The sequence below is a fragment of the Elgaria multicarinata genome, chromosome 18 (genome assembly GCF_023053635.1).
Source record: "Elgaria multicarinata webbii isolate HBS135686 ecotype San Diego chromosome 18, rElgMul1.1.pri, whole genome shotgun sequence".
NCBI classification, from domain to species: Eukaryota; Metazoa; Chordata; class Lepidosauria; order Squamata; family Anguidae; genus Elgaria; species Elgaria multicarinata.
In genome coordinates this window covers 11,350,053-11,377,795 of record NC_086188.1, presented here as the reverse complement: position 1 = coordinate 11,377,795, position 27,743 = coordinate 11,350,053, and the positions used below count along the sequence as shown (strand labels likewise).

Sequence of the window (27,743 nt, the reverse complement as noted above, 5' to 3'; positions counted from 1 at the left end):
GCTGCTAGCCGTGATGGGAGATTCCTGACATTTTGTGCATTTCCCCCCATGGGTTCCACAATTTACGCAAATTCCCGAGCAAATTGCGCAAATTCAGCACAAAAGGAAACAGGGAGGAGTAGAGCTCTGCATCCCGTGATACAGTTAGGTAATTTTACGGTTGTGGATTTTATGGTTTTACCAATCTCTCCGTCCCTCAGGGAAGTGTAGCCCTTGGGCATTGCTATCCCAGCGGTGCCACTGTGTTGAACCTGGGCCTTTTTGGTCAAAATGCTCTTCTGTCCAAATTCTGCCCAGCACGCTCTAACCATTGCACCACGCTGCTGTTAGCGTCCTCTTTCTCTCTCTGGGTGTGAAATATCACCTGCGAAGCGTCTCTCAGCTGCAGATGTCTGTGTCCCCCTCACTTAGTTTTCCTGCTCCACCCTCTGCTGTGAGCAAGGCTGCAAAGGAAGCACAGGAAATTCTAGCCAGCTGGCTGTTCCTGGAGCTCTGTGCCTTGCAGAAAAGGCCCAGGCTCTCTCTCTGTGTGTGTGTGTGTGGGCGGGGGTGGCCTTATGGATTTAGTCAAAGCTGGGAGGGAGCATATGGGTTGGGCTTTCTCTTTATTTTGGCCGATGGTGACTCCCGCTCTGGCCTGCCGTTGGTTATTATGGATTCAATCATTATTCAGGAGCGATTAGTAGAGAGGCTGCTTTCGCCCCGGACTCAGACCCAGCGAAGTCATTCCGCCAAGCTGAAGGTACAGGGATATATTTATAGTAATATCCGAGCGGGAGGAAGGGGGGTGAACAGGCAGGCAGGCAGGCAGGCAGGCATGGTGCCCGAGGCGAAGCACTTCGCTCAGGAAGAGACTCCCGAAGGGCGGAACGGCAGAAAGAAGCCGGTAAGGAGAGAGGAAATTAAAAAAAAAAGAGAAAGAGCTCAAGGCCCGGAATTTGGGACGCGGGGAGGGTGGGCAGCACGGACGGAGCGGTGATGGGTTGTAAAAGGCAAGCCCTGAAATCCCAGCCTGTGTCTGTGTTCCTGTCCTAGCCAAGGGCTTTCTCTGCTGCTCAGGTTGGTTGAGGTTAACGGGGGTGGGAAAAATAAAATAAAATGCACACGTACACGGGCACACACACGCATGCACGCCATGCTTGAATGGCTTCCCCTGCGTGTGTGTTATTTAACTGGCAACCATTTCATCAGCCATCATGTGTATATATGTGTGTGTGGGGTGTGTGTGTGACTTGGTTCCCCTCTCTCTGTTTCCTTCTGCTGTGGGGGATCCTGACCAGTGGTGTGTTTTCATATCATTTGCACACTATAGCTGGACGGACTCAGGTGATGTGGGGATGGTGAATGAGTGTGTGTGTGTGTGTGTGGACATTCATGCGTAGAGAGATAGGGTTATGAGTGTGTGTTTCTGAGCCAATTGGGGGCAACTATTATGTGTGTGTGTGTATGTGTGTTATATGCATATATTGGTGTCAGGGCGTTTGATGTTCACCGGCGTGCGAAACAGGAATGGACGATGCGTGTGCATTTAATTTGGATTCGCTGCACGCCGGGAATTGGGTGGGAGGTGGACAATAGCTTTCCTGCCTTTTGTCATTGGCTGCTTTGGTTTGAGTCTAGCTTTCCTATAGAATGCTATCGAGGCCCGACGGAGGTAGCCAGACGGAGAACGGTTTGGCTGGAGGCTGTGGTCCAGAGGCTAGAGAGAGCCACAAAAGTTGCCTGCTAAGAACGAGACAGATGGCAGGCGGCTAGAATTTACATGGCGCGTCTCAGGAGGCCTCCTTGTTCTATGCCTCGCCGGTCATCCAAAGCGTTTGACAGAAAGGAAGGCGTCAGAAGTGTGATGAAGGGGCGAAGGGCCCTTTAATCCCAGGGGTGCACACATTGGACTGAACATTGGGGCCTAGTGGGGACCTATGATGAAATAGTAGGATTTACTGGGGCTGATGCGGCTCTCACAATTACCTTTCTTCTTATTATTATTTTTAAAAACCCTGGTGTTATGATCAAGGGTATGGCCAGCAAGGTGGCTCTTACATGGTTACAAATGCCCATTTTCTTACATTCATTAAAAACATATATAGATTATCTTTGTCTACAACAAAACAATGGTTTATTCCTAAATAAATATGTTGAGCATCAGGGCAGAGGAAGCAAACTCCATTTTAGAACTGCCGTTACGATGGTGCTATGGTTTAAGTAAGTTTAAAATGCGGGAGTGCACATGTACAAAGTATTTTCAAAAAAATCTGAGGAGGCCCACACGTCAGGAATGTAGAAGCAGTTGAAAAGCACAGAGTGGTGGTGGAGAAACCATCTTTGTCCATTTTTTCCTGGTGTTTTGCGGTTTGGTTACCATCTTTCCTGGTTTCTCCTCCTCTCTTCCATGTCTCTCTTTTGTACCTGTCTGGGCTTTCTTATTGGTTGTTACTTTCCCGTGTAGCAGGGAGAGCTGTTCAGCATTCCCTTCATGTGTAGCGCCCAGCAAGCTGCGGCCAGCGGTCAGGGATTATGGGGCCTGTAGTTCAAAACATCTGGCTGGTAGAGATGGTGTGTGGCTCATGAGATGTGGCAGCTGATTCGTGGACTTCCGGGTTTTATTTTATTATTTTATTTTATTTATTACATTTCTATACCGCCCAATAGCCGGAGCTCTCTGGGCGGTTGACAAAAATTAAAAACATTCAAAGTATAAACAACAGTATAAAACCATAATATAAAATACAATATAAAAGCTCAACCAGATAAAAACAGCAGCAATGCAAAATGACAAATTTAAAACCATGTTATTTAAAATTTATAGATTGTTAAAATGTTGGGAGAATAAAAAGGTCTTCACCTGGCGTCTAAAAGCATATAGTGTAGGTGCCAGGCGAACCTCCTTAGGGATCTCATTCCACAGCCGGGGTGCCACAGCAGAGAAGGTCCTCCTCCTGGTAGCCACCTGCCTCACTTCCTTTGGCAGGGGCTCATGGAGAAGGACCCCTGAAGATGACCTTAGGGTTCGGGCAGGTACATATGGGAGGAGGCGTTCCTTCAGATAACCTCAGGAGTAAAACAACAACAACAAAGTAGTTCCTACAAGCTCAAAATTTCCGCATCCCTGAACTAGGGAGTCCAAGTTCCTGCACAATGCTGGAAATCAAGGCCTAGAGCCTCCTCAAGAGATGGCTGTCTGGCTGCTCCTTAAAGACCTCCAGCGAGGGAAATCCCACCACCTTTCTAGATAATTGCTGATTCCCTAATGTGTATAGATCAGTGGTTCCGATGCCGGTGGGGCTGTGAATCCACTCTGGGTTTTAGTGAGAACCAGTCAGAACTTTAAAGGAGCTTTCCAAGGTCCTTCACACCTTGGATAGCTCCGTTAGAGTTCTGACTGAAATCTGGAACTGGCATCAGAGGTACCAATAGTCTCCACTGATACCAGCTCAGACTATTTGGCCATCTAGACCCGTGTTCCCAGCTCTGACTGGCAACAGCACACCAAGCAGAGAAGCGCTATCATCTACTACTTGATCAGTTGATCAGTTCTGACTAAAACTCGGGGCAGATTTACTGCCCCTGCTGTTGTCGGAGCCACCAGCCTCTACTGCCAAATCAGGGAAGGGAACTGATTTAAAAACTGAATCATCTCTAGCGTTTCTAACACTGAGGCTGCACTGTCTAAAAACAACCACCACTCTCCAACCCATTGACAATGTTGCCCTTGAGGGCCACCGGGCGTACCGGCCTTGGCGTGAGAAGATAAAATGTAACGGGAAAAGGGTGGCTGATAATATTTCAAATGAAACATCATGCGTGCGCTGCAGCTGTCCTTATCCAGCAGGGAAGAATCCCTATTTCAGAGGTGTTGAACCCCAGGCCAATTGGCCGCTCTGGACCAGCTGGGGTCTCAGTTCGGCCCTCTGGGGTTTGCTAATTGGCCACACTGCCTTTCCCTGGCCACACCCCCTTTCCCCTAGTGCCGATGGTTTGGTGGCTTCCTGGCTTTTCTGTGCATTTCTCCCCTTATTCTAAGAGCATAATCCTATGCACGGTTAGGAAAAAAAAAGTCTTACAACTTGCAGCATTCCGCAGCCAACCCTGCCAGGTAGGTTAGGTTGAGAGTCAGTGACTGGCCCAAAGTCCCCCAGTGAGCATCCATGGCCAAGCAGGGACTAGAACCCAGGTCTCCCAAGTCCAACACTCTAACTACTACACCACACTGCCTCTCTTGTTGTAGTGGTTGTTACCAAGGATGCAGTTCTATTCTTGCTTCCTTCTGAGCAAGCATGCAGAAGTTCAGGCTGCAAACATTTACATTCTGTTAAAAAGTCTTAACTTGATGAAAAGAAGTATTTTACAGCCTCTTTGCTTTCACGCCCCTGTTTCTGAAGCCATTGCTGGACAGGCCCATTGCAGCATAAATGAAATAAGAGCCCAGTCAATTCCTAAGAGTCCAGATGTTGGAGCAAACTTGTTCTCTGTTGTTGCTCTACAACCAAAGTGGTGGCCGGGGGAATTTGTGGCCCTCCAGATGTTTGCTTTGTTTGTTTATGAATGTATGAGTCACCTTTTGGCCCAAATGGGAGCCCCAAGGGGATTTACAATTTAAACCTAAAACAAATTTGAAAAGTTTAAAAGCAAAATTGAAAAGTTTAAAAATCGAATTTGAAAACTTTAAAATATCACCCACAGCAGAACTAAAACCAGGAGTGATTCCTATATATAATACTAGGAACGTTGTTAGACTCTAATTCCCATCATTCCTGACTATGCTGGATGGGGCTGATGGGAGTTGGAGTCCAACCACTGCTGGAATGCTACAAGATTCAAACCCATGCTCTACAGGGTAGGACCTGAAACAATGTTTTCGAATTACAAGAATGTCGAAATCTCCTAAACGTTAGTGAAACCGTCTGACCTTGTATCACTCTGGGGCATTATGGGAAATCAAAATGGAGGCTAGCAGACCCAGCTTCCTGGCATGGAGGACCAGGGAGATATGTTAGTGCTGGTGGACCCTGTTGGGGGCAGTGAGGCACTGGCAGCTGCCCACAGTTGCCATGTGTTGACACTAGACCCACCTCTTCGTTTCCCACCCCGCTGAGAAATTTCTCTGAAATTCTCACCCCTTCCCAGAATTTGGGGGTGTGCTAAATGGCCCACTGGTTTGACTCAGCATAAATCAGCTTCCTCAGTCACACCCACAGGCAGATCTGAGCTCTAGAGTTGTTTGAAATGTCATGTCCTCTTTGTACAGATTTCAGAAAGTAAACATTGCATGTCCATCTTTAGAGTCTGTTTGCCGTGCTGGCTTTAAGGTTGGGGAGGGGGGCGTCGGGCCTCCCTAACCTGGAACATGCAAATGGAGAATTCTTCTTGGATATGGTGTGCCAAGTGGAAAGGGTAGAATGGTTAGGCTGATGGGCCCTCAGCTGGTCTTGGGCCCCCTGGCAAATGCCCAATTATGCCACCCACTAGAGCCAGCCCTGTCCATTTACCAAGGCCCATTTCCTAAACTTTGGAACTGAGGAAGTGGAGGAATGATGGATGGAGACACTTGGGTGGGACGCAAGCTCAGAAGATATTGGAAAAACCCAGCCATGATGGAGAAAGAAGCCTCTGTGTAGCAGGAGCAGAGAGCGGCCAACGGGACCTCCTCGAATTCTCGAGAGCTATGAATGGTGCATTCAGAGACTGTCTGCTGAGTAAATTTGGAATTCCATGGGCAGAAGTAGGCCCATGAAGCTCCTGTCTGCCTCCCCAGCCCTACCCCTGAGGCCATCAGGAAGTGGCCTGCCTCATTCTGAAGCCAAAGTAAACACTGAGGAGACGGTAGCTTTGCGTTTCGTATTTTAGCCCTTCTTAGCCCTTTAGCATGGTGAGGAGGCTGTTAGAAGCAATTTTTGGTCTCGACTAGCTTTTAGCTGCGGATTTTATACCACCATTATACCTGTATTCCTCCTTGGTCATTGCAAAAATGCGTTTCCATCGTAACTGGAGTACTGGCAAGGAACCTGGGTGTTTGTGGAATTATGGGAACTATGGAATCTGCTATCATAAGATGTAGTGATGGCCGCCAATTTGGATGGCTTTAAAAGGGGGGTTGGATAAATTGCTGCAGGATAAGGCAATCAATGGCTACTAGCCCTGATAAGAACATAAGAAGAAGTGCCATGCTGGATCAGACCAATGGTCCACCTAGTCCAGCACTCTGTTCACACAGTGGCCAACCAGCCAGTGGCCAGGGATGAACAAGCAGGACATGGTGCAACAACACCCTCCCACCCATGTTCCCCAGCAACTGGTGCACACTGGCCTATTGCCTCGAATACTGGAGATAGCACACAACCATCAGGGCTAGTAGCCATGGATAGCCTTCACCTCCAGGAATTAACCAACCCCCTTTTGAAGCCATCCAGATTGGTGGCCATCACTACATCTTGTGGTAGTGAGTTCCATAATTTGACTAGGCGCTGTGTGAAGAAGTCCTTCCTTTTATCTGTCCTGAATCTCCCACCAATCAGCTTCGTGGGATGACCCTACTGGGTTCTAGTATTATGAGAGAGGGAGAAAAATGTCTCCTGATCCGCCATCTTCACACCGTACATAATTTTATTCGATCAAAATGGAGAGGCGAGCAAGATATTATTATTATTATTATTATTATTATTATTATTATTATTATTATTATTATTATTATAATAATAATACACCTCTATCATGTCTCCCCTGAGCCTCCTCTTTTCCAAGCTAAACAATCCCAGTTGATGTAACCTTCCCTCATTGGGGAGATGCTTCAGTTCCTTCATCATCTTAGTTGCCCTTTTCTGCATTTTTTCCAGCTCTATAATATGTTCTCCCTCCAGTTTCAGAGGCAGTAAGCCTGTGTGCACCAGTTGCTGGGGAACATGGGTGGGAGGGTGCTGTTTATTTATTTTTATTTATTTAAGGATTTTTATGCCGCCATTCAGCCAAAAAAGGCCCTCACGGCGGCTTACAAAAGTATTTCTTGACAGTCCCTGCCCACAGGCTTACAATCTAAAAGACATGACACAAAAGGAAAGGGGATTGGGAGGGAGGAGGAGAGGCTGTTGCACTCAAGTTCTGATTGTGGTTTTCCTGTAGGCATCTGCTTGGCCACTGTGTGAATAGAATGGTGTTCATGTGTTGTACAGAGCTCAGGAGTAACTTGGTTCCTAACTTCAAGCCTAGTCTTCGGATACATTGTTCCAGAAGTTCTTATCATTCGAGCCGTTCATTTTAAGTCCTTCAGTTTTTATTGTTTTAAATCTGTTCTTGTATTTTTAGATCTTTATGCTGCTGCTGGTTTTGACATTGATTTTATACTATAGTTTTTAAACGTTTAAAAGTGTTTTTTTAATTATTATTTGTGTTTTGTCATGCGGTTGTATTTTATGGTTTTAACTGTTGTGAACTGCCCAGCTTTGCCTCTTGGCAATTACAGATGTGGAATGAATGAACGAATAAATAAATAAATGCATTTTATTTTGTTTAATGTATTTATGCTCTGCACTTTCGACTACAGTCTCTGCAAGTCAGCTAAGAGAAATGATTTTAAAAAACAAGAACAATTTAATACCAGTTGATAGATCTCTTCTCTGCAAATATTTTTTAACTCCCCTTAAGGCCCATTTGAGTCAGTGGCCACAGCCACGTGCCGTGGCAGCAAAGGTCAAATGTGGATGATACATTCTGTGGCCAAATGTGGATGATGCATTCTGTGAAAGAGAAGTTTCCTTTCTCTCTCCGTCACTTACCTTCTCTTGTCATCACTTACCAACGATGTAACACAATCCTGTATCTTCTGTGACCAATGGCTGCTTATCTGCTTCTTGCAGGACCACGAAAAGCAGTATGTGGGGTTTGCCACCCTACCCAACCAGGTGCACCGGAAATCTGTGAAAAAGGGCTTCGATTTCACCCTCATGGTGGCAGGTGAGGATTCCTCCTGGTTCCTCCTTGGACTCTTGTGTTGTTATGAGAGTCTTCTGTGGATCGAACAGAGGTCTGCAATTTGGAGCTGTCTTTGCCAGCCATGCCAGACCTTCTGGCTGTCGGTTTCCCCGCTATCGCCTGCTGGCGGAAGGCAGGTGGGAGTCATGAGGGAGGCATGGGCTCAACAGCCAAGGACTCCCCACCCAAGTTTCCCTGCAGGAAAGCCAGGATGGGGGCGTTTCTGAAACCACCCATGGGAAAGAGAAGTCATAGAATTGTAGAGTTGGAAGGCGCCTACAAGGCCATCGAGTCCAACCCCCTGCTCGATGCAGGAATCCACCTTAAAGCCTACCTGACAGATGGCTGTCCAACTGCCTCTTGAAGGCCTCTAGTGTAGGAGAGCTAGGTCATTCCCTAGGTCATTGGTTCCAATGTCGTACTGCTCTAACAGCCAGGAAGTTTTTCCTGATGTCCTCTTCTCTGAGTGCAAAGACATTCTTTTAATACCCAAACCCTCTAGTTCAGCCTATTGGGCTAACATTTACAGTTGTCAAAATGCTTAAATGATGAACACAAGGATAGCATACAGTGTGCATGAAGTTTTTGATACAAAGTGGGTTTCCTTGGTGTAGAACTCTCATCCCCCCCCCTTGCACAGTGAAGTATTTATTCATAATGCCCAGAGCAGCTAGGATGTGTTTGCAGGAGCCCAGTCAAGAGACAATTCACTTGGCCTTTCTCCAGAAATGTTGTGGGCAGGGGTTCCAAGGGTGTGTGCAACGAATCATTGCGAAAGAGCTAAAAAAGAAATACTGATAGCAAGTTATGTGTTAAAGTTATTTAACAGTACTACTTCTTACCGAGTAACTTGACAGAATTTTCTTTATATTTGCAGAATACTAGAATCATAGAATAGTAGTGTTGGAAGGGGCTTATAAGGCCATTGAGTCCAAACCCCCCCCCCCCTTGCTCAATGCAGGAATCCACCCTAAAGCATCCCTGGCAGGTGGTTGTCCAACTGCATCTTGAAGGCCTCTAGTGTAGGAGAGCTAGGTCATTCCCTAGGTCATTGGTTCCAATGTCGTACTGCTCTAACAGCCAGGAAGTTTTTCTTGATGTCCAGCTGGAATCTGGCTTCCTGTAACTTGAGCCCATTATTCCGTGTCCTGCACTCTGGGAGGATCAAGAAGAGATCCTGTCCCTCCTCTGTGTGACAACCTTTCAAGTCCTTGAAGAGTGCTATTGTGTCTCCCCTCAGTCTTCTCTTCTCCAGGCTAAACATGCCCAGTTCTTTCAGTCTCTCCTCTTAGGGCTTTGTTTCCAGATCCCTGATCATCGTCATCGACAGCCCGCAAGCTTCTGCTGATGCTTAGCGGTGGTGCTTAGAGCCTCCTGTCCACACCCCCTCTCTCTCCTGGATGCTTTCATACGCCCCCCCTCAATTGCAGGACTTATCCCTGCCTCCCTTTGCAGCTTCCAAGCTGGGAAGAAGGCTTTGTCATGGACACGCTCGCCAGAGGGCTGTGCCATGCTCACCAAGGTGAGCACGGAGGGCGTAATTGTCCACGCCTGGTATTGACATGACCTTGATTCCATCTCTGTTGCTTATAAAAATGTTAATTCAGATGAATGAAGCTCAAGTTAGAGCACATTCTGCTACACCCGGGTGGGGAATATATGGCACGTGGACCTCTTCATCTTTTCTGTGTCTCCCACTGCTCTTCACTGCCATGGCTGAATTTGCCCAGGTAAATTTCTTGCATCTCCGAATTTCCCCCCAAGACTTTGGGATCTAACTCCCTGCATTCTAGCATGTGATGGGCGGAAGCAAGCTGGACCTAATCACTAGCAAGGGAAGGCACTTTGTACATGTTTGGAGGGGTCCTTTTTGATCTTCACATGCTCCACGATTGAGCCCTGCCATTCTTGGGGAGTGGGGGGCTCTTTCTAAGTATGTCTTGACTCCTCTGCCTTTAGCCTTACGGTGTGTGTCTCCTCATTCACATTAATGCCCCAGTGGAGACTTCATTGGCCCCATTCAGAAGACACCTTAAACCATGGCTTTAACCATGGTGGTTAAGCTAGAAAGCTGGGCTGTGTTCAGAAGACACCTTGAACCTTGGCTTTGACTATGGTGAATAAAGCAAAAAGCCTTCTTCACTGTGGTTACAGCCATGGTTTAAGGTGTCTTCTGAACACTGACCTGGCTTTCTGGCTTAACCACCGTGGTTAAAGCCATGGTTTAAGGTGTCTTCTGAATGGGCCCAGTGTGTCTGAATCCTTTTCCAATGTAAGAGCATTTTCTTGGAGCATCGAAGAATAGACGGAAAGAGCCAAGAGGCTCCGTCAGTCCAAGGACATTCCGAATGAGAACATCTCCTGCTTGCGGAACAAAATGTAACTCCTGCGTGCCATTCCAGAAGGGGTCACAAATGCATCGTCGTGGGATTCAGCATCAAAAAGCTTATCCCAGGAAGTCCTCTAACCCAGTGCTTGTGTTTTGTGTCTCAGGAGAATCGGGCCTGGGTAAATCTACCTTGGTGAACAGCCTGTTCCTGACAGACCTCTACAAAGACCGGAAGCTTCTCAACGCAGAGGGTAACATCATGTTTGCATAAGGCACACCTCCAGCCAAGAGGTGGCGCTGTTCCATATCCATAGTGTTTAGTTAAGATTTAGTATCTTGTTGTTGTTCTGTCTTGGGGGTTACCCCTTGGGGGGGGGGAGGTACCTGTGTATGTGGGCTTCCTTCCATGTGAGGAGGAATTCTGGACCAATCAGGATTCTTCCTTAGGCAGAGGAGCCTTGGGGAATGTTCCTGAGTGGGTGGGGCCTATACACAACCATCCTCACCTTGCTGCTGCATGTCCTGGCCACGCCCCTTGCCAGCTGTATATTTGGTGGCTGTGGGAACCACTGCACGTACTGACACGTCAGGTGGAATCCTGGACCAATTGGGATTCTTCCTTTCTCCAGCTCTGCCAAAATAAATCAAATAGGCCAGTTACATTAGCCCCATTGTACAGATTTCGCAGGGGAAAGACCGAAAGACCAAGAGACGGTGACTCGCTTTAAAGCCGCCGTGTGAATTTGTGGCTGAAGGTGAAGCCTCAGAAAGAGGCGTTTCAGCTCCTAGAATCATTTTTTGGGGAGGAGAGGAGGGGCGGGGGCTGGAGATGGATCCTAAATAGTAGGGTGACCATATTTGGGAAACCAAAAAAGAGGACACCTAGTGTGTGTGTGGGGAAGCAGCTTTCTGAGTCCTGCAGAAAGTACGTTATTCCCCCGCCACCTTAAAGAACCCGATTGGAGCGGAGGAGGGGAAAGGATTTCATTCTGCACCACCACCATCCACTCCAATTGGGGCCTTTTCTATAATGTCCACGAATGACCCACTTTCCCCTTTAAGACCTCAATTGGAGCTCGGGGTGGGGGAATGATGTGCCTCAAGAAAGCATGTCACTCCCTCCTGCCATGCTAATGGCAGCCTTAAAGGGGAAGGTGTGTCATTCCAGGACATTATTGAAAATGATAGAAAATCCCCCCTGACACCATGGAAAGAACAAAAACCAGGACAAATCCGGGGAAATCCTGACAGTTGGTCACCCTATAAATAGCAAAGGTGATTTGGGTCTGGGGGAAGCCCTCTCGGATGCTAACCTCTGTTATTATTTTTCTTCTATCTTCGTATATTAAGAAAGAATCAGTCAGACAGTAGAGATTGTGAAACACACAGTGGACATCGAGGAGAAGGGAGTAAAGCTCAAGCTAACGATAGTCGACACCCCGGGTTTTGGAGATGCCGTTAACAATACTGAGTGGTGAGTCATTCTCCCCTGCCTCAACTAGCTGCTTCGGCCGTAGGGGTAAATTATGAGGCCTGGCCTGACTTCCCTCTAATTACCCATCCCTCTCTTTTATCTGACTCATCTTCCATCTGCCAGGCCAAACTTCAGCTGGGTGAACCCTTGTGGTTTTCACCAAAGAACCCTGGGAGCTGTGGCTTTCTGAGGGTGCAAGGAATTCCTGGTCAGAGATCCCTACCCCTTTGGAACGCGGACGCTTAGCCAAGTTTGAAACCGCTTTCAACTTTTGCCTAGCTGTAGGGCTGGACTGGATCAAAAGCTGCCCAATCCTTTGGGTGGGCGTGCCGCCGGTGGGCACATTTGGAGTTTTGAGAGAATGTTGCAGGCGCTCTCACAAAATGGCTGCTGCGGGGCGACCTGCCCATTCATAAAATGGCTGCTGTGGTGGGTGGGGCCACCCACAAACCACAAGGCTAAAAGAAACCATCTGGGCAACATCCAACGTTAGTCCTACTTAGAGTAGACCCATTCATTTCAATGGGATTAGTCTACGTAGGACTACGATTGAAGACTACCCAGTTTGCCCAAGAAGTGAAGAACAAGGCAGAGATGGGGAGCTGAGTTCCAAAACACAAAAGCACTCTGTTGACCCCGCAGTTGTCTGCTACAATGCCCATTTCACAGAAAGCAAACTGAGGAGACTCAGGAGACAAGGGACTTGGCCAAAAGTGCCACGTGGGGCCCAGGATAATTCTGGGAAATAAAGATGGCTCTGCAGGCTGAAGTGTCACTTTGCAGCATGTCGGCCTCCTTATTTAATGAAATCTAAAAAACAAAATGGAAACGCAGAGGATCAAAGAACTGGGTGGGTGCCAATGGAAGTGTCTATGGGCACAGGGTTAGACGTTCCAAGACGTTTATTTATTTATTTTTATTTATTAAAACATTTGTATCCTGCCCTATATCACAAGGATCTCAGGGCAGTGTGCAGATAACATTATACAACAATATAAAACAATAAATATATTATTACTGCATGCCCGGCGTTGCTCGGGTCCGTGAATAATGTTTATAGCATTTATTTGATAAATAATAAATTTCTCTGCAACTTATTCATCTTTAGGTTGGTTGGTGTTTTTTTTTTTAGTTTGGTTGAGTTAGTAAATTGTTTCGTTACAATAAATGGAAAATTGTCTTAATAAGAACTGTATTTTAAATTAGAGTTTTGTGATAAACCGCATTTTTTGTTTTACCTGAAATGCCTACACCCCCCATCATGCCTTGGCTGGAGCAGCTGTCTAAACTTCAAAAACAGTCAGGACTCACGACACCCTTTCTGCCAGCTAAAAAAAGATGCAAGCCTAAGAATATGTTTTCAAAATATACCCAGCATTGCCCAAATATCTGAATAACATATAGTCGGGAAGCGAATCTCAACCCCCGTATTTCTTCGATTCTAAGATGCACTTTCCCCCCATATAAACATCTCTAAAAACGGGGTGTGTCTTAGAATTGAAGAAATATATATATATATGTCTGTGCGGTAATCATCTTAAAGTAGCAGGCCGGTGCTAGGCCTGTGAGTTAACCTTTCAACAAATTAAATTCATTTCTTTTTTTACTCTTACCCTCACGACAACCCTGTAAAGTAGAGCAGTCCTAGGCCTGTGAGGTAACTTTAAAACGCCTATGAGGCAGGGTCTTGCTATTTACTGTGTAATCTGTACAGTACCATGTACATCGATGGTGCTTTATAAATAAATAATAATAATAATAATAATAATAATAATAATAATAGTGGCTTCTCCTCCTCCTCCTCCTCCTTTCTCTCTCTCTCTCTCTCTCTCCCTCAAACGTCTGTCCAGGGCTGCCTTGAAGTCACACTGTTGTATCTAGTTATGATTTTAAAACCACGCATAGCAGGTGGGAGGAGGCACCGCAAATAGATGCATCCCATTTATGTGGGTTGTTCTGTTTTATGTGGAATTGGGTTGACTGACTTTAGGAATCACAATGGCCGCCAAAGACCAGTAAGTCTGGCCTCCTACCCACGGCATGCTGGGAATTCCACCCAATGCATGCTGGGAGTTGTAAGCATAAACTTAGGTTTTTATTAAATTCTTTAAAAATACTTAAACCCCCCCAAATTCATGTTTTTAGATTTTTCTGGTACATTGTACAGCCAGACCTATCAGCGTGCCAAATTTCAAGTTTCTTCCCAGTGTTACTTGGGCCCCCTAAGATATATATGTCTTTGAGGTAATCATCTTAAAGTAGCAGTCAGATTTGCGCATTTCAAGGATTTGCACATTTTTGTGACTGCGAATTGGCGCGAATTCAGGCCATTGGGAAAAAATCCAATCCTGTCAATGAGCGGACGACGGAACGAAAGATTTATATTAACATCTTTTTTCTCCCAAACCATCTAAACCGTTGATCAACATCCCCTTTTCACCACACTTTGCTCCAGCTGGAAGCCCATCACGGATTATATCGACCAGCAGTTTGAGCAGTACTTCCGCGATGAGAGTGGTTTGAATCGGAAGAATATCCAAGACAACCGAGTGCACTGCTGCCTCTACTTCATCTCACCCTTTGGCCATGGGTAAGATGGGCTCTCACAGGTGCATTGTGGGTAAGCAAATGCTGATGCAGCTTCAGTCTATTAGCATTCAAGAAAGCTATCAAGACTGATCTCTTCCGGCAGGCCTATCCAGGGGAATTTTAGGATGTTTTAGAATGTTTTTAGGATGTTTTAACAATGTATATTATGTTCTTAATTCAGTTTTATATGTTATATTTATTTATTTATTGCATTTCTATACCGCCCAATAGCCGGAGCTCTCTGGGCGGTTCACAAAAATTAAAAACATTCGAAGTATAAAACAACAGTATAAAACCATAGTACAAAATACAATATAAAAGCTCAACCAGATAAAAACAGCAGCAATGCAAAATTGCAAATTTAAAACACCAAGTTAAAATTTATTGATAGACTGTTAAAATGCTGGGAGAATAAAAAGGTCTCCACCTGGCGTCTAAAAGCATATAATGTAGGTGCCAAGAGAACCTCCTTAGGGAGCTCATTCCACAGCCGGGGTGCCACAGCAGAGAAGGCCCTCCTCCTGGTAGCCACCTGCCTCACTTCCTTTGGCAGGGGCTCGTGGAGAAGGACCCCTGAGGATGACCTTAGGGTCCGGGCAGGTACATGTGGGAGGAGGCGTTCCTTCAGATAACCTGGCCCCAAGCCATTTAGGCCTTTAAATGTTAATACGAACACTTTGAATCGGGCCCGGATCTGGTCTGGCAGCCAATGAAGCTGGAGAAGGACTGACTATATATTTACTGTTGTTCCCTGCCTCTATCAAAATGGAGAGGCGGGTGAGAAATTATTATTATTATTATTATTATTATTATTATTATTATTATTATTATTGCTTTCTCTTTGGCACAAATGATAAAGGAGGTCCCCATTGCCATAGCAGGAGAAAATGATGATCGCTTCACCTCTTGATCTTCTGCTTCTTCCCCCACCCCTACTTTATTTATTTTATTTCTTTATTTGTGACGTTTATATACCGGTAAACATAATAACATCCCTAAGCGGTTCACATATAGACATATTCCATTTAAATTACAATATTAAAAACAATTCCGATAACAGCCCTGCGAAGAGGAGTCGGACGAAGCAGGGCGATTGATTTCATTACTTGCCCTCTCTTTGCGGCAGGTTGAGGCCGGTCGACGTGGAATTCATGAAGGCGCTGCATGAAAAAGTCAACATCGTGCCCCTCATCGCCAAAGCCGACTGCCTCATTCCCGCCGAGATCAAGAAGCTAAAAGAGCGGGTGAGCAGAGCCGAAAATTCAGGGGGGCTCTGAATTTGATTCGTTAAGGACGCAATCGTATATGCATGATTCGACCGAAAAAAAGCCCTGCAATTCCCAACTTGCCCCGACTCGTTGCTCTCTCCAGATGTTTTGGACTCACAACTCCCATCAGCCTCAGGCAGCATGGCCAAAGGTCAGCTATGATGGGAGTTGTAGTCCAAAGCATTTGGAGGCTACAGAGGCTACAACACACAAGCAGCCTTTGCCTGTATCTGGAGTTTGCCCCCGAAGTTATTGGAATGTTGAGTGCAAAGCATTTTGGCGGACCCTTGAAAGCGTGCCTTTGCCAGACCAAGCCAAGGCTAACGTCTGTCTGTGCTTCTTCTTTATTTGACGCCCCACTGGATCGCCTTCTGCAGATCCGGGAAGAGATTGACAAATTTGGAATTAAAGTTTACCAGTTTCCAGAGTGCGATTCTGATGAAGACGAGGACTTCAAGCAACAAGATCGAGAGTTGAAGGTGAGGAAGGAGCAATGGGATTTTTATTTTCATTTTCCACACAGGCTTACTGCCTCGAATACTGGAGATAGCACACAACCATCAGAGCCAGTGTGGTGTAGTGGCTAAAGTGTTGGACTGGGAGTCGGGAGATCCGGTTTCCCCGCTCAGCCATGGAAACCCACCGGGTGACTTTGGGCCAGTCCCAGACTCTCAGCCCAGCCTATCTCACAGGGTTGTTGTTGTGAGGATAACGTGGAGAGGAGGAGGATTATGTACACCGCCTTGGGTTCCTCGGAGGAGAAAAGGCGGGGTAGAAGTGCAAATGCAATAATAGTAGCCATTGATAGCCTTCGCCTCCAGGAATTTACGCAACCCCCTTTTAAAGCCATCCAAATGGGTGCCATCATTAGTAACAAAAGAATGGATGTGAATACAATTTGGAGAAAGCTTGGCAGTTTCTAAGTTGGAATGAATTCCCCGCCCCCACCGTGGGTGATGTGTGCGAGGCCACCTATGAGTTTTATCAATTAGGTAAACATCAGAAAACAAAACCACGAAGACACGTCATGAAAACCATCCACCAAAATCAGGTGATGAATTCCCGTTCTCCTCCTGTTCTAGGAGAGTGCGCCTTTCGCGGTCATCGGCAGTAACACGGTGGTGGAAGCCAAGGGGCAGAGAGTACGGGGCCGCCTCTACCCGTGGGGCATTGTGGAAGGTAAGTCGTGGACTTGAAAGCTAGGCAGCTCTCCTGGGAGCGCGAGGACTTTGAGAAGTCCGTGGCATCGTGCAATCAGGGCTCGGAGGGGCACAGCGTCAGCACTTCCGTTGTTAACGCAGATGCTGGCATCATCGTTTCCCTCTGAGTCTAGCTGCCATCCTCACAGTAGCTGGGGGCGGGGAATGAATTTTTTTGGCTCTCATGCAAGTTCTTTCCCTAGTCCAAAAAACCGAAAGGCTTCTCTCCAGGTTTATTTCATGGCAGGAAGAGATTGAACTGAAAAGATGCTGGTATTTATTTTTAGTTATTTATTTTTAGTTTTGGCCCGGTCTCTTTTGTTTTCAGCTGCGCCCACCTCTTCAATGGCGGGCAGAAGTTCTCTGAAATTGAATTTTGCCCTCGGCAGAAGGAAGTGCAACACCCCAATCTAAAGAGTGTGTGTGTGTGTGTGTGTGTGTGTGTGTAAACTTATTTCATTTATATTGATCTCAAGGGGTCGCCCTGCCACCCCTTTTATCCTTGCCACAAACTGGAGAAATCAGTTAGTTAAGCAGAGAGAAAAAGAGAGGGGGTGGGACACTGTCAAAGGTCACTCAGTGAGGATCATACCGGAGTAGGGATTTGAACCTAATCTATAGCACCATTTGTTTTTCTTTGTCCTTCCTTCCTTCCTTCCTTCCTTCCTTCCTTCCTTCCTTCCTTCCTTCCTTTCTTCCTTCCTTTCTTCCTCCCTCCCTCCCTTCCCTTCCCTTCCCTCCCCTCCCTCCCTCCCTCCCTCCCTCCCTCCCTTCCCTTCCCTTCCCCTTCCCCTTCCCCTTCCCCTTCCCCTTCCCCTTCCCCTTCCCCTTCCCCTTCCTTCCTTCCTTCCCTCCCTCCCTCCCTCCCTCCCTTTCCTCCTTCCTTCACTCCTTCCATCTTTCTTTTCTTCCTCCCTCCACACCTTCGGCCCTAGGTATTGTGCCAGTGTGGCGTAGTGGCTAAGGTGTTGGACTGGGAGTCGGGAGATCCGGGTTCTAGTCCCCACTCAGCCATGGAAACCCACTGGCTGACTTTGGGCCAGTCCCAGACTCTCAGCCCAATCTACCTCCCAGGATTTTTGTTGTGAGGATAACATGGAGAGGAGGAGGATTACGTACTCCGCCTTGGCGCTCGCTGGTAACTTCGAGGCGCGACTTCTGTAATGCGCTCTACATAGGGCTACCTGTGTGCCTAGTCAGGAAACTTCAACTAGTTCAAAATATGGCAGCCAGGCTGGTCACTGGTACACCTAGGGGTGACCACATTACACCAGCTTTAAAATCTCTTCACTGCCTGCCAATTAGTTTCCGGGCAAAGTAGAAAGTGTTGGTTATCACCTTTAAAGCCCTACATGGTTTGGGTCCAGGCTACCTGCGGGATCGCCTTCTCCCGTACAATCCGCCCCGCACACTCAGGTCCTCTGGGAAGAACTTCCTTCAGCCAGCCAAAACTAGGCTGACAGGTGTAACCCAGAGGACCTTTTCCTCTGCTGTTCCCAGACTGTGGAAGGGCCTGCCGGAGGAGATCCGTCAACTTCACAGTCTTTTAGCATTTAAGAAAGCTATAAGGACTGATCTCTTCCAGCAGGCCTATCCAGTGGAATTTTAGGATGCTTTTAGGATGCTTTCAGTATGTTTTTAGGAAGTTCTAACAATGTATACTGTGTTTTGATTAATATTTTATGTATTTTATATTTCTTGTTGTTCCCTGCCTCGATCAGGATGGAGAGGCGGGTTAGAAATAAATTTATTATTATTATTATTATTATTATTATTATTATTATTATTATTATTCCTCGGAGGAAAAAAAGTGGGATATATATATAATAAATAAATAAATATTGCCTGTCGCCAGATATGAAATTCAAGTGTTGTCTCTTCTTTTGCGCCACATCCCCAGTGGAAAACCAAGCGCACTGTGACTTCGTCAAGCTCCGGAACATGCTGATCCGAACGCACATGCACGACCTGAAGGACGTCACTTGCGACGTCCAGTACGAGAACTACCGAGCACAATGCATCCAGCAGATGACCAGGTGGGTCCCCCTGGAGATGTCCTGTTCCGTCCGGCGGTGGACATGTATGCGTGGATCCAGAGCTTTCAGACACAGCTGTTATATATACTCTGCTGCTTCTTAGAAAACAAAACAATGACTTGGTTCGCACAATCGAACAGCCCACTGTGGTGGGCTACAGAGCGGGGGGGGGGGGGAAACCAAATTATAATTAGTTGCAAATAATAGTGACATCTAGTGGTGAGTTGGTGCTAGCGCTGTCAAGGCGACACTATCCCGTCCTCAAATTATATACTGTTAGTTTTACTCTACCCTGTGCCTGTTTGGTGCATTCTCTTCCCCTTCTTATTGTTTTATTATGATTTTATTAGAATGTAAGCCTATGCGGCAGGGTTTTGCTATTTTATTGTTTTACTTTGTACACCACCATGTACATTGATGGTGCTATATAAATAAATAATAATAAATAATAATAATAATAATGCAGCCTTCCCCAAATGAACGCCTTCCAAATATTTTGGACTGCAACTCCCAGTATTCTTCAGCATTGGCCATATTGGCTGGGGCTCATGGGCATTGAAATCCAGAACATCTGGAGCACCCCAGGATGGGGAAGGCTGATATGATGATGTTGTTGTGGAGCAACTTCCTGTCCAGCTGGGATTAAGTGTTCCTCTTCTTCTCTCTTTAACCCACTGCTTCAGCAAACTGACTCAAGACAACAGGATAGAAAGCCCCATTCCGATCCTGCCCCTTCCGACGCCGGATGCCGAAACGGAGAAGCTGATCAAGATGAAGGACGAAGAGGTAAGGGTCCGTGTTGCCCTGGGTAGCTTGAGATGTTGCCCAGGTTAAGGGGAGACATGATGGAGGTGTACAGAATTATGCCTGGTGTGGAGAAGGTGGATAGGGAGACATTTTTCTCCCTCTCCCATTATACTAGAACCCAATGGGGTCATCCCATGAAGCTGATGGGTGGGAGATCCAGGATAAATAAAAGGAAGTACTTCTTCACACAGCGCATAGTTAAAGTATGGACTTCACCAGCACAGGATGTAGTGATGGCCACCAATTTGGATGGCTTGAAAAGGGGGTTGGATAAATTCCTGGAAGAGAAGGCTATCCATGGCTACTAGCCCTGATGGTTGTGTGCTACCTCCAGTATCCGAGGCAGTAAGCCTGGGTGCACCAGTTGCTGGGGAACATGGGTGGGGAGGGTGCTGTTGCACCATGTCCTGCTTTGTTGATCCCTGGGCAACAGCTGGTTGGCCACTGCATGAACAGAGTGCTGGACTAGATGGACCCTCAGTCTGATCCAGCAGGGCTCTTCTGATGTTGTTATGTTCTTCAATCCAGCCATCTTTAAGACCCTAGCTAAAAGCATTTTCTACTTGGTTGAGCATATGGCAGCATTTAATTTCACTGAGGTTTAATTTCACCGAGGGCATGCTCCTGGCGGTTCCACATGGACCTAGTTCCTGGTTGGAGTCCACCAGGAGAAGAGCCTTTAGTGTGGTGGCCCCTTTTCTTTGGAACTCCCTGCCTTTGGAAGTCAGGCAGGCGCCAACAGTGTGCTGCTTCCAGCCCCTCCTGAAAACAGTTCTTTTCCAGGAAGCATTGCTCAACTGACCAGCCACTGTTTTTATCGGTGTTCTGTTTTAAAATGAGCCATTTTAATATGCAGTTTTACTCTTTTGATTTCTTACGTTCGCTGTTCCAGAATCTATTTTAGATATGGGGCGGTATATAAATAATCTTTGTCACTTGAGGCCCAGGTGGCCTCGGTGGCATGGAGTGCCTTCTACCAACTCTGTTTGGTGGCCCAGCTACGCCCCTATCTGGACAGGGATAACCTAGCTTCAGTCGTCCATGCTCTGGTAACCTCCAAATTAGATTACTGCAATGCCCTCTAAGTGGGGCAGCCTTTGAAGACGGTTCGGAAGCTGCAGCTTGTGCAAAATGCAGCGGCCAGATTGATAACTGGAACAAGGAGGTTCGAACATATAACACCGATTCTGGCCCGCTTGCATTGGCTGCCTATATGCTTCCGAGTCCAATTCAAGGCGCTGGTTTTAACCTATAAAGCCTTACACGGCTTGGGACCACAATACCTGACAGAACGCCTCTCCTGACATGAACCTACCCGTACACTGCGCTCAACATCTAAGGTCCTCCTCCGAGTGCCTACTCCGAGGGACGCTCGGAGGATGGCAACTAGGGAGAGGGTCTTTTCGGTGGTGGCCCCCCGACTGTAGAATGATCTCCCAGATGAGGCTCGCCTGGTGCCAACATTGTTATCTTTTTGGCACCAGGTCAAGACATAGAACAGAATAGAATAGCAGAGTTGGAAGGGGCCTTCAAGGCCATCGAGTAAAACCCCCTGCTCTATGCAGGAATCCACCCTAAAGCATACCTGACAGATGAGCCTCTTGAATGCGAACCGCCCAGAGAGCTCCGGCTATTGGGCGGTATAGAAATGTAATAAATAAATAAATAAATAAATAAATGCCTCTAGTATGGGAGAGATCTTTCACTTCTCCCAGGCATTTAACAGCATTTAACAACATATGCTAAGTTTGCTTTTTAATGGACCCCAGGGAACTGTTGTTATTTAAATGGATACTGTTTTATAGTGTTGTTTTTATATTTTTGATGGTTTTAAAATTTTGTATACTTTTTAATGTTCACAATTTTTAACTGTTGTAAACTGCCCAGAGAGCTTTGGCTATGGGGCGGTATATAAATGTAATAAATAAATAAATAAACAAACAACAAATATCGTCAATTAATACTAGTGGAACGGCAGGATGCGAAAGTGTTGACCCCGAGCTTCAGCGCCTCTCTGGCTTTTTTTCTCGTTGCAGTTGCGAAGAATGCAAGAGATGTTGCAGAAAATGCAGCAGCAGATGCAGGACCAGTGAGAGGAAGCCGGGACGGAAGGCCAACGGGGGTCCCCCTCGTCGAGGCTGTTCGGCAGCCATCGTGAACTCTCTAGGAAGGACTTTCCCATTGCCAAGCAAAGAAAATCAAAGACTTGTGAGCAAGGGTGGCACCCTCTCTCTCTCTCTCTCTCTCTCTCGTACGATTGTAGCCATGTCTGTTTGCAAGATGGCGGAGAGATGGGCTGGGAGAGTTTGCAGTTCACTGAAAAAAACCCTTCCCGTCTTCAGAATATTCCAAACTGTTTCCCACTCTTCCCTAGATGTAACTAAACTCTTGTTTCGGGAGCGTTCCGGTCTTTCAAGAGAAAGCCAATCTCCGTTTCTGTGGCATATGAATTTTGAGGACTCTGTGGAAAATGCACGTCGATGTTTACTCCTAACCAAGGTGCTGTGACCCTCCTCCCATATTCCTCCTCCTCTGTATACCTCCCTTTTTCAGAAAAACCCAAACCAAGCTTTCAGAGGTCACAGCAAGTTCCTGCAAGGCCGAAGGTACCTCTAAGCCGAGTGTTCTCCCGAGACGGGCCGTGCCCGGCCTAACCTCGCGCCTGGGGCATTTCCTGGTTGTTGTTTTTCTGAGCCGCTTTGAAAGAAAGAGCAGGAAGTTGGTTGGGCTTAGGGCGGTACGGGGCTCGTCTTCAGCGGGTTTTCTCGAAACCTTCCTGGCTGATGGATTTTATTTTATTTTTTCCAACTAAGAAATGGGAGGCATTTTTTTTTTTGCACTAGTGGGGGAGAAACAGCTCAAGATTAATCTGTTTGTGAGGGATTGTAGAATGGCGCTCACGGGTCTTGTTTACGGAGAGGGATGCTACTGCCGAGGGATGCGTGGATGCTGGACTCTCCTAAGCCGTAAGGAAGGATTTGCTTTTTTGAGGTTTGGCATTACCTTGTCCTGGTCGTCCGCGCTTACTTCCTTGCCAAACCGAGAGCGAAACAGGATTCTAAGCGAAGAGTATGAATGGGTGTGTATGCTGTCCTGTAGTCTCACCCGGAGCCTCTCTTTTCCCCGAGAATCTCTCATGTTGCCTTGAGTGTTTTCGCCGCCTTTCCATCTAAAGCAGGCTTTGGATCAAAATTGGTGGTTCTGCTTATCTGGAATTTGTGTCATGGAGTTGGAAAGTAGGCTTGCTGAAGTCTGTGCATACACCGTCTCCATAAAATGCTTGTGTGGCTTCGGGCTGATTTAGCTCAGTCGCGCTGCATCTTGGGTTTTGTAGTCTTAAGGCTAGCAGACGACACTAGCAATGTTACAAATACCAATTCCATACCGCAGTGAGGGCGAAAGCAAAATACACGTGGGTGAAAACATATGATTGACGCACAAGACTGTAAAAATAGGAAGTGAGGCCTTGCAGATATCACCAGCTGAAATTGTACGGGGCTAGCAGATTTGACTGTGGTGGTTTGGGAAAATGTTTTTCAAGATGGCAGTCCTGTTGGGTACATTCTTATCCTCCTATGGCCAGGGACCATTTCTAGCTTGCACCCCAAATTTCACATTTGACACTACAGAAACCTCCATTCTGTGTACAGTGTGTAACAAGGGAAAAGTCACTGGGGACCCCCGGGGATGATGGAGCATGTTGTGCTTTTTCATACACCAGATCCACCTTTTAATTCCAAACTGACATGGGAGTATGTCTGTTTTTCATGTGCCCATCTCTCTCTCTCTCTCTCTCTCTCTCTCTCTCTCTCTTTCTCTCTCCCTCTCCCCCTCTCCTTCTTTAGGGCAGGGGTGAGAAAGCTGGAGCCCTCCAGATTTTGTACTCCAAATCCCATCCAGGTCAATGCTTGGGGGTTGATGGCATTTGGAGTCCAAGCACACCTAGAGGGCCCCAGATTCCTGGTTAAATGTGTGTCTGGCCTTTCCACCAAATTCTGCTCATGGCGCAAACGACAACAGGCCACCTTCCTGGCTGGACTGGCGGTGCAATCACAATTCAATGAGGGGACAGTGTCCTCAGCCGTGCTGGAGGGCAGCAGGCTAGTTCAGGGGTGGGATGCGTAGGGCAGGCTATACGTCACGTCCTGCTCTCTCCGGTGCCTCAGTGCTTTTCAGCAACTCTTGACCGAAGCAGCTGCCTCGCTCTGCTTCAGGGCTGGTGAACTAAGTTGTGTGGTTTGTGTGTGTGTGTGTGTGTGTGTGAATGATCTCCTTCCTCCCTCCTTCAGCCCTCTGTGGGCCAAATGATATCAGGCAGTCCCTGCAGGATGCAGGCCAGATGGGGAACCTTTGCAGGGTGGATTGGGCCCATGGGCCGGAGGTCCTCCTCCCTTGCTTTAACTTATGGGAAGGCTGACCCCATCAGGCAGCTAACAACAATAATAGAAATAAAGCATAAAACATCTGAAAACCATGGCTGTTGCACCTCCGATTGATTGATTTTTTTTTAAGGTAACGGGGTTCTGTTACATGCCTTTGCATCTAATTTCAAACGTAGTTGAAATGCCCCAATACATGATGGTGGTGATGAGTGGGGTGGGCATCATTTTAAACTGGAGACCAACAGGACTGGCCCAAGACATTTTGCTGCCTGAGGCAGGAAGCCAGATGGCACCCCCTCCAGTCCCATGTCCAAAAGCTAACTAGATTAGCAGATAAACCTTTCGTCAATGTTGCTGATCAGGCAGCGTCTTCCACCACACCTGAAGGCCAGCAGGTATTAGGGGGTGCATTTCCCTCCTCCAACACCTTGCTGCCATCTCCCAGGATCTGCCGCCTGAAGTAACTGCTTCCCTTTGCTTAATGGGAGGGCCGGCCCTGGCTAGCATTGCTTTTGCCACTGCCTCATAGGATTCTCTCTTTTTGTTTCTTACTATTAGTCACCCATACGATGCTCCAACATGCAGGCCTTTTTTTTTAGAGGTGAGGGAAAGGGGGAAGAGCCCACAAGGGACATGTTTTTGCCTGGAAGGCAGAGGAACCTGTTGGCGAGAGATAAGCACACTCTTTTTCTGCAGCAGTGACTGTGTTCCAGTTGAGCGCGTCTTTAATGCTAACCTCACATCCTGTGACGAGAGCGGCTGGTTGTGGGTGATCTTCCCTGATAATGCACTGCTCTGAAAGTGGAACCCACATGACCATGCCACAGCCCCGCGTATGTCTACATGTGATTAGAACCTTGTTGGGTTGCTTCTTTTGTCCTATATTCCAGGGGGTTCTGCAAAACTTTACCCTTGAATCAATTCTCTCCCGATGATCCAGTGGAGTAGATGCCGCCGCGCATTTGACCTTCTGCTTCCCCTCCCCCTTCCAGTGCGCGCCAATACTTTGCACGAGACTCTAGATGCTTCAGATGTTGAACCAGTGGCAGAATGACGAAAAGTTGGCAAAACGACTGGAAAAAAAAAAGCAAATAAATGACAATTGTAGGCAGATGTTTGCTATACGGTGTGAAGGGAGGGGAAAAAATAGTTACGTGAGGCCAGTCTAAGGGCTGGTTCTTACATTGATAGTGGTAGTATGGTTCTTACCAAGTATCCCAACCATGTGGAAGGGACCATAGTGTTAAAGCCGTTGCTTTGCATGCAGAAAGTCCTAGGTTCAATTTTATTTATTTATTTCATTACATTTATATCCCACATTTTTTCTTCCAAGGAACCCAAGGCGGCATACATAACCCTCCTCCTCTCCGTTTTTATCCTCACAACAACCCTGTGAGGTAGGTTGGACTGAGAGTCTGTGACTGGCCCAAAGTCACCCAGTGAGCTTCCGTAGCTGAGTGGGGACTAGAACCCAGATCTCCCAACTCCCAGTCCAACACCTTAGCCACTACACCACCCTGGCTCTCTTTAAAACCGGAATTTTGCTCGACTGGTGCTAATTCGCATTAGCATGATTTTGCATTAGTGCTAATTCACAGTAGTGTGAGTGCGCAGTAGCGCTGATGCGAATTAGCGCAAATCCCTGCCTCAAAATGAAAAACCAGTTTGCAAGTCCACAGAATCCGCGTGATTCGGAAAAAGCTGCAGGTCAGATTCATAGAACTTTGAACCCCTTTGAATCCATGGGGTTAACAGTAAGGCCAGTCTGAAACAGGAAATGCTTAAGAGTCACTTGTGCTCCCTGCAAAAAAGCACCTCTCTGAAAACAAACCTTCTGTGTGTGTGTGTGTGTGTGTGTGCACGCGCAAACAGGGGCTTAAATGTTCACCCGTTCAGAGTAAGGGCAGATAGCATTGTCTTCACTCTGAACTGGCTCCATGACCTTGTCACACCATCAAATCCGATTGGCTATATGGCATCATAATACCATCACGTTAGCTGTATGATCCCTGATTGGTTGGGATCTCTTTTGGGAAGATGTTTAAAATAATAATAAAAACAAGATGACAAAGCAGCTGCTAGGAGGGGCAGCAAACAAATAAAGGCACGCTTTTGGAGCCACCCAAAAGCCCTTTCATGTAAATACGTTCATCTGTAAACATACTGGGTGTATCCTTGTTTAAGAATCCATGCAGTTTGTGTTCATAGCTGTATGTACACTAAGATCGTACGGTATAGTCAGTTTCTTAAGTGTCTGTCTCCAATTTGATTCATTCGTTGCGACTTTATTCTCCACAATTTGATGAAAGATCTCTTCTTCTTTTTTTTTGTAAGATAAGAGCCCATCCAGACCAGACTGTGTAAGAAGGAATGCATTCATTGTATTAGATCATCCTGTAGCATTGATTCATGATGAGACTTATGGGAGCTACCTACTCTCAGCTGAACCATTCTGGTCAGGGCAAAGTATTCTTATACTGACAAGTCATTCCTGTATTTTCTTCTAGAAAATCAAGCTGCCAGTCATCATCACCACCTTCTCTGGTGATGGAGACTTCATTGACTTGGCCTAAAAGGTTGCTGATTCAAGCCCAGGCAGCTGATGAACAGAAGAGACAAGCTTTGTGTGTTGATGCAACTGCTGTTCTGCACTGACGATAATGATGTATGTAGAACAGGGTTAGGCCACCTGGTGCCCTCCAGTTGTCCTGGAATACAACTCCTAACAGCCCCAGTCAGCATGGCCAATACTTGGAGATTGTTGACCTCCAAATCAGTGGAGAAAGTTTCTTTCTAAGCTTAATTCCCATGCAGGGGAAGCATGTTTTGCAGCGTGTATGACATTGTCACACAGCCAAATCTGATTGGTTATATGGCATTTTAACGCCGTCACGCCAGGGGTTTGGTCCCTGATTGGTTGGAATCTATTGAGAATGTGTTTTCTTTTATAATGTGCTCCTTAAACTGCAATCAGCCTTGAAAATGCCCCCCCCCCGCATGGCAATTAAGCTGAGAAAAGAACACTGCCTTCCATTGGCACCAGTGGACACCCAGAGATTTGTAAAATACATGTATAGTCCTGGGAAATACATCCGGGCCCTGTGGTCCCAGCCTAGCAATGCCCCTGTCAACAATCCTTTCATTTGATGGCCGAGGTTTGGGTGATGCAGCCAATTCTGTGCATTTGGAGACCCCGGAAACTTAAGCATCATCTTTCTGACTAGGGATGTCAGAGGAATCCATTTAGGGGGAAGAACTTAAGAAGCTTTCCTTGTTTCAGCCCCTGGAGTTTGGTCCATTTTCTGCCACGGAGCCCAACTCGGTCTACAGTGGATCGGTTTAGTTCATGGATGTTCCTTGTGTTTTGATTGCACAAATTATGGCTGAATTTTGCGCAGATTTGTGCCCATTTCAGCCCCCGTTTGTGCAAATTTTGGCTGCAATTTACGCGGATGTGGTCTGCAGTTTTCACAAATCACACAAATTTGTGCAAATTGCAGCTGCCAATTTGGGCTAATAGCTGTTTGTGCGAACTATGGCTGGGCACACATACATATACACACACACACATGGCTTGGCCCGCAAATGCCAACCATATCAGGCACGCTGTGGACCTTCGTCGAGCCAAAAACAAAATGAGCAGCCCTATTTGTGACATAGAAGCAGGATGGCAAACTGTCCCTGTATTTGAATCAAA

General features: G+C 46.7%; 1 protein-coding gene across 2 annotated transcripts; it reads left to right on the top strand.

Moving 5' to 3' along the window:
• The first annotated feature begins 388 nt into the window (after positions 1-388).
• On the top strand, positions 389-22,490 carry SEPTIN5 (septin 5). Of its 2 annotated transcripts, none has more exons than XM_063143713.1 (11): positions 389-742; positions 7,848-7,944; positions 10,456-10,542; positions 11,642-11,765; positions 14,221-14,355; positions 15,481-15,598; positions 16,000-16,101; positions 16,705-16,801; positions 18,722-18,857; positions 19,541-19,643; positions 21,701-22,490. In XM_063143713.1, the coding sequence occupies exons 1-11, from the start codon at positions 389-391 to the stop codon at positions 21,755-21,757; spliced, it is 1,410 nt and encodes a 469-aa protein (XP_062999783.1). In that variant the 3' UTR covers positions 21,758-22,490. The 2 variants fall into 2 exon arrangements, with proteins under 2 accessions (XP_062999783.1, XP_062999784.1); XM_063143714.1 differs by lacking the exon at positions 389-742 and adding an exon at positions 799-886.
• The last annotated feature ends 5,253 nt before the right edge of the window (positions 22,491-27,743 follow it).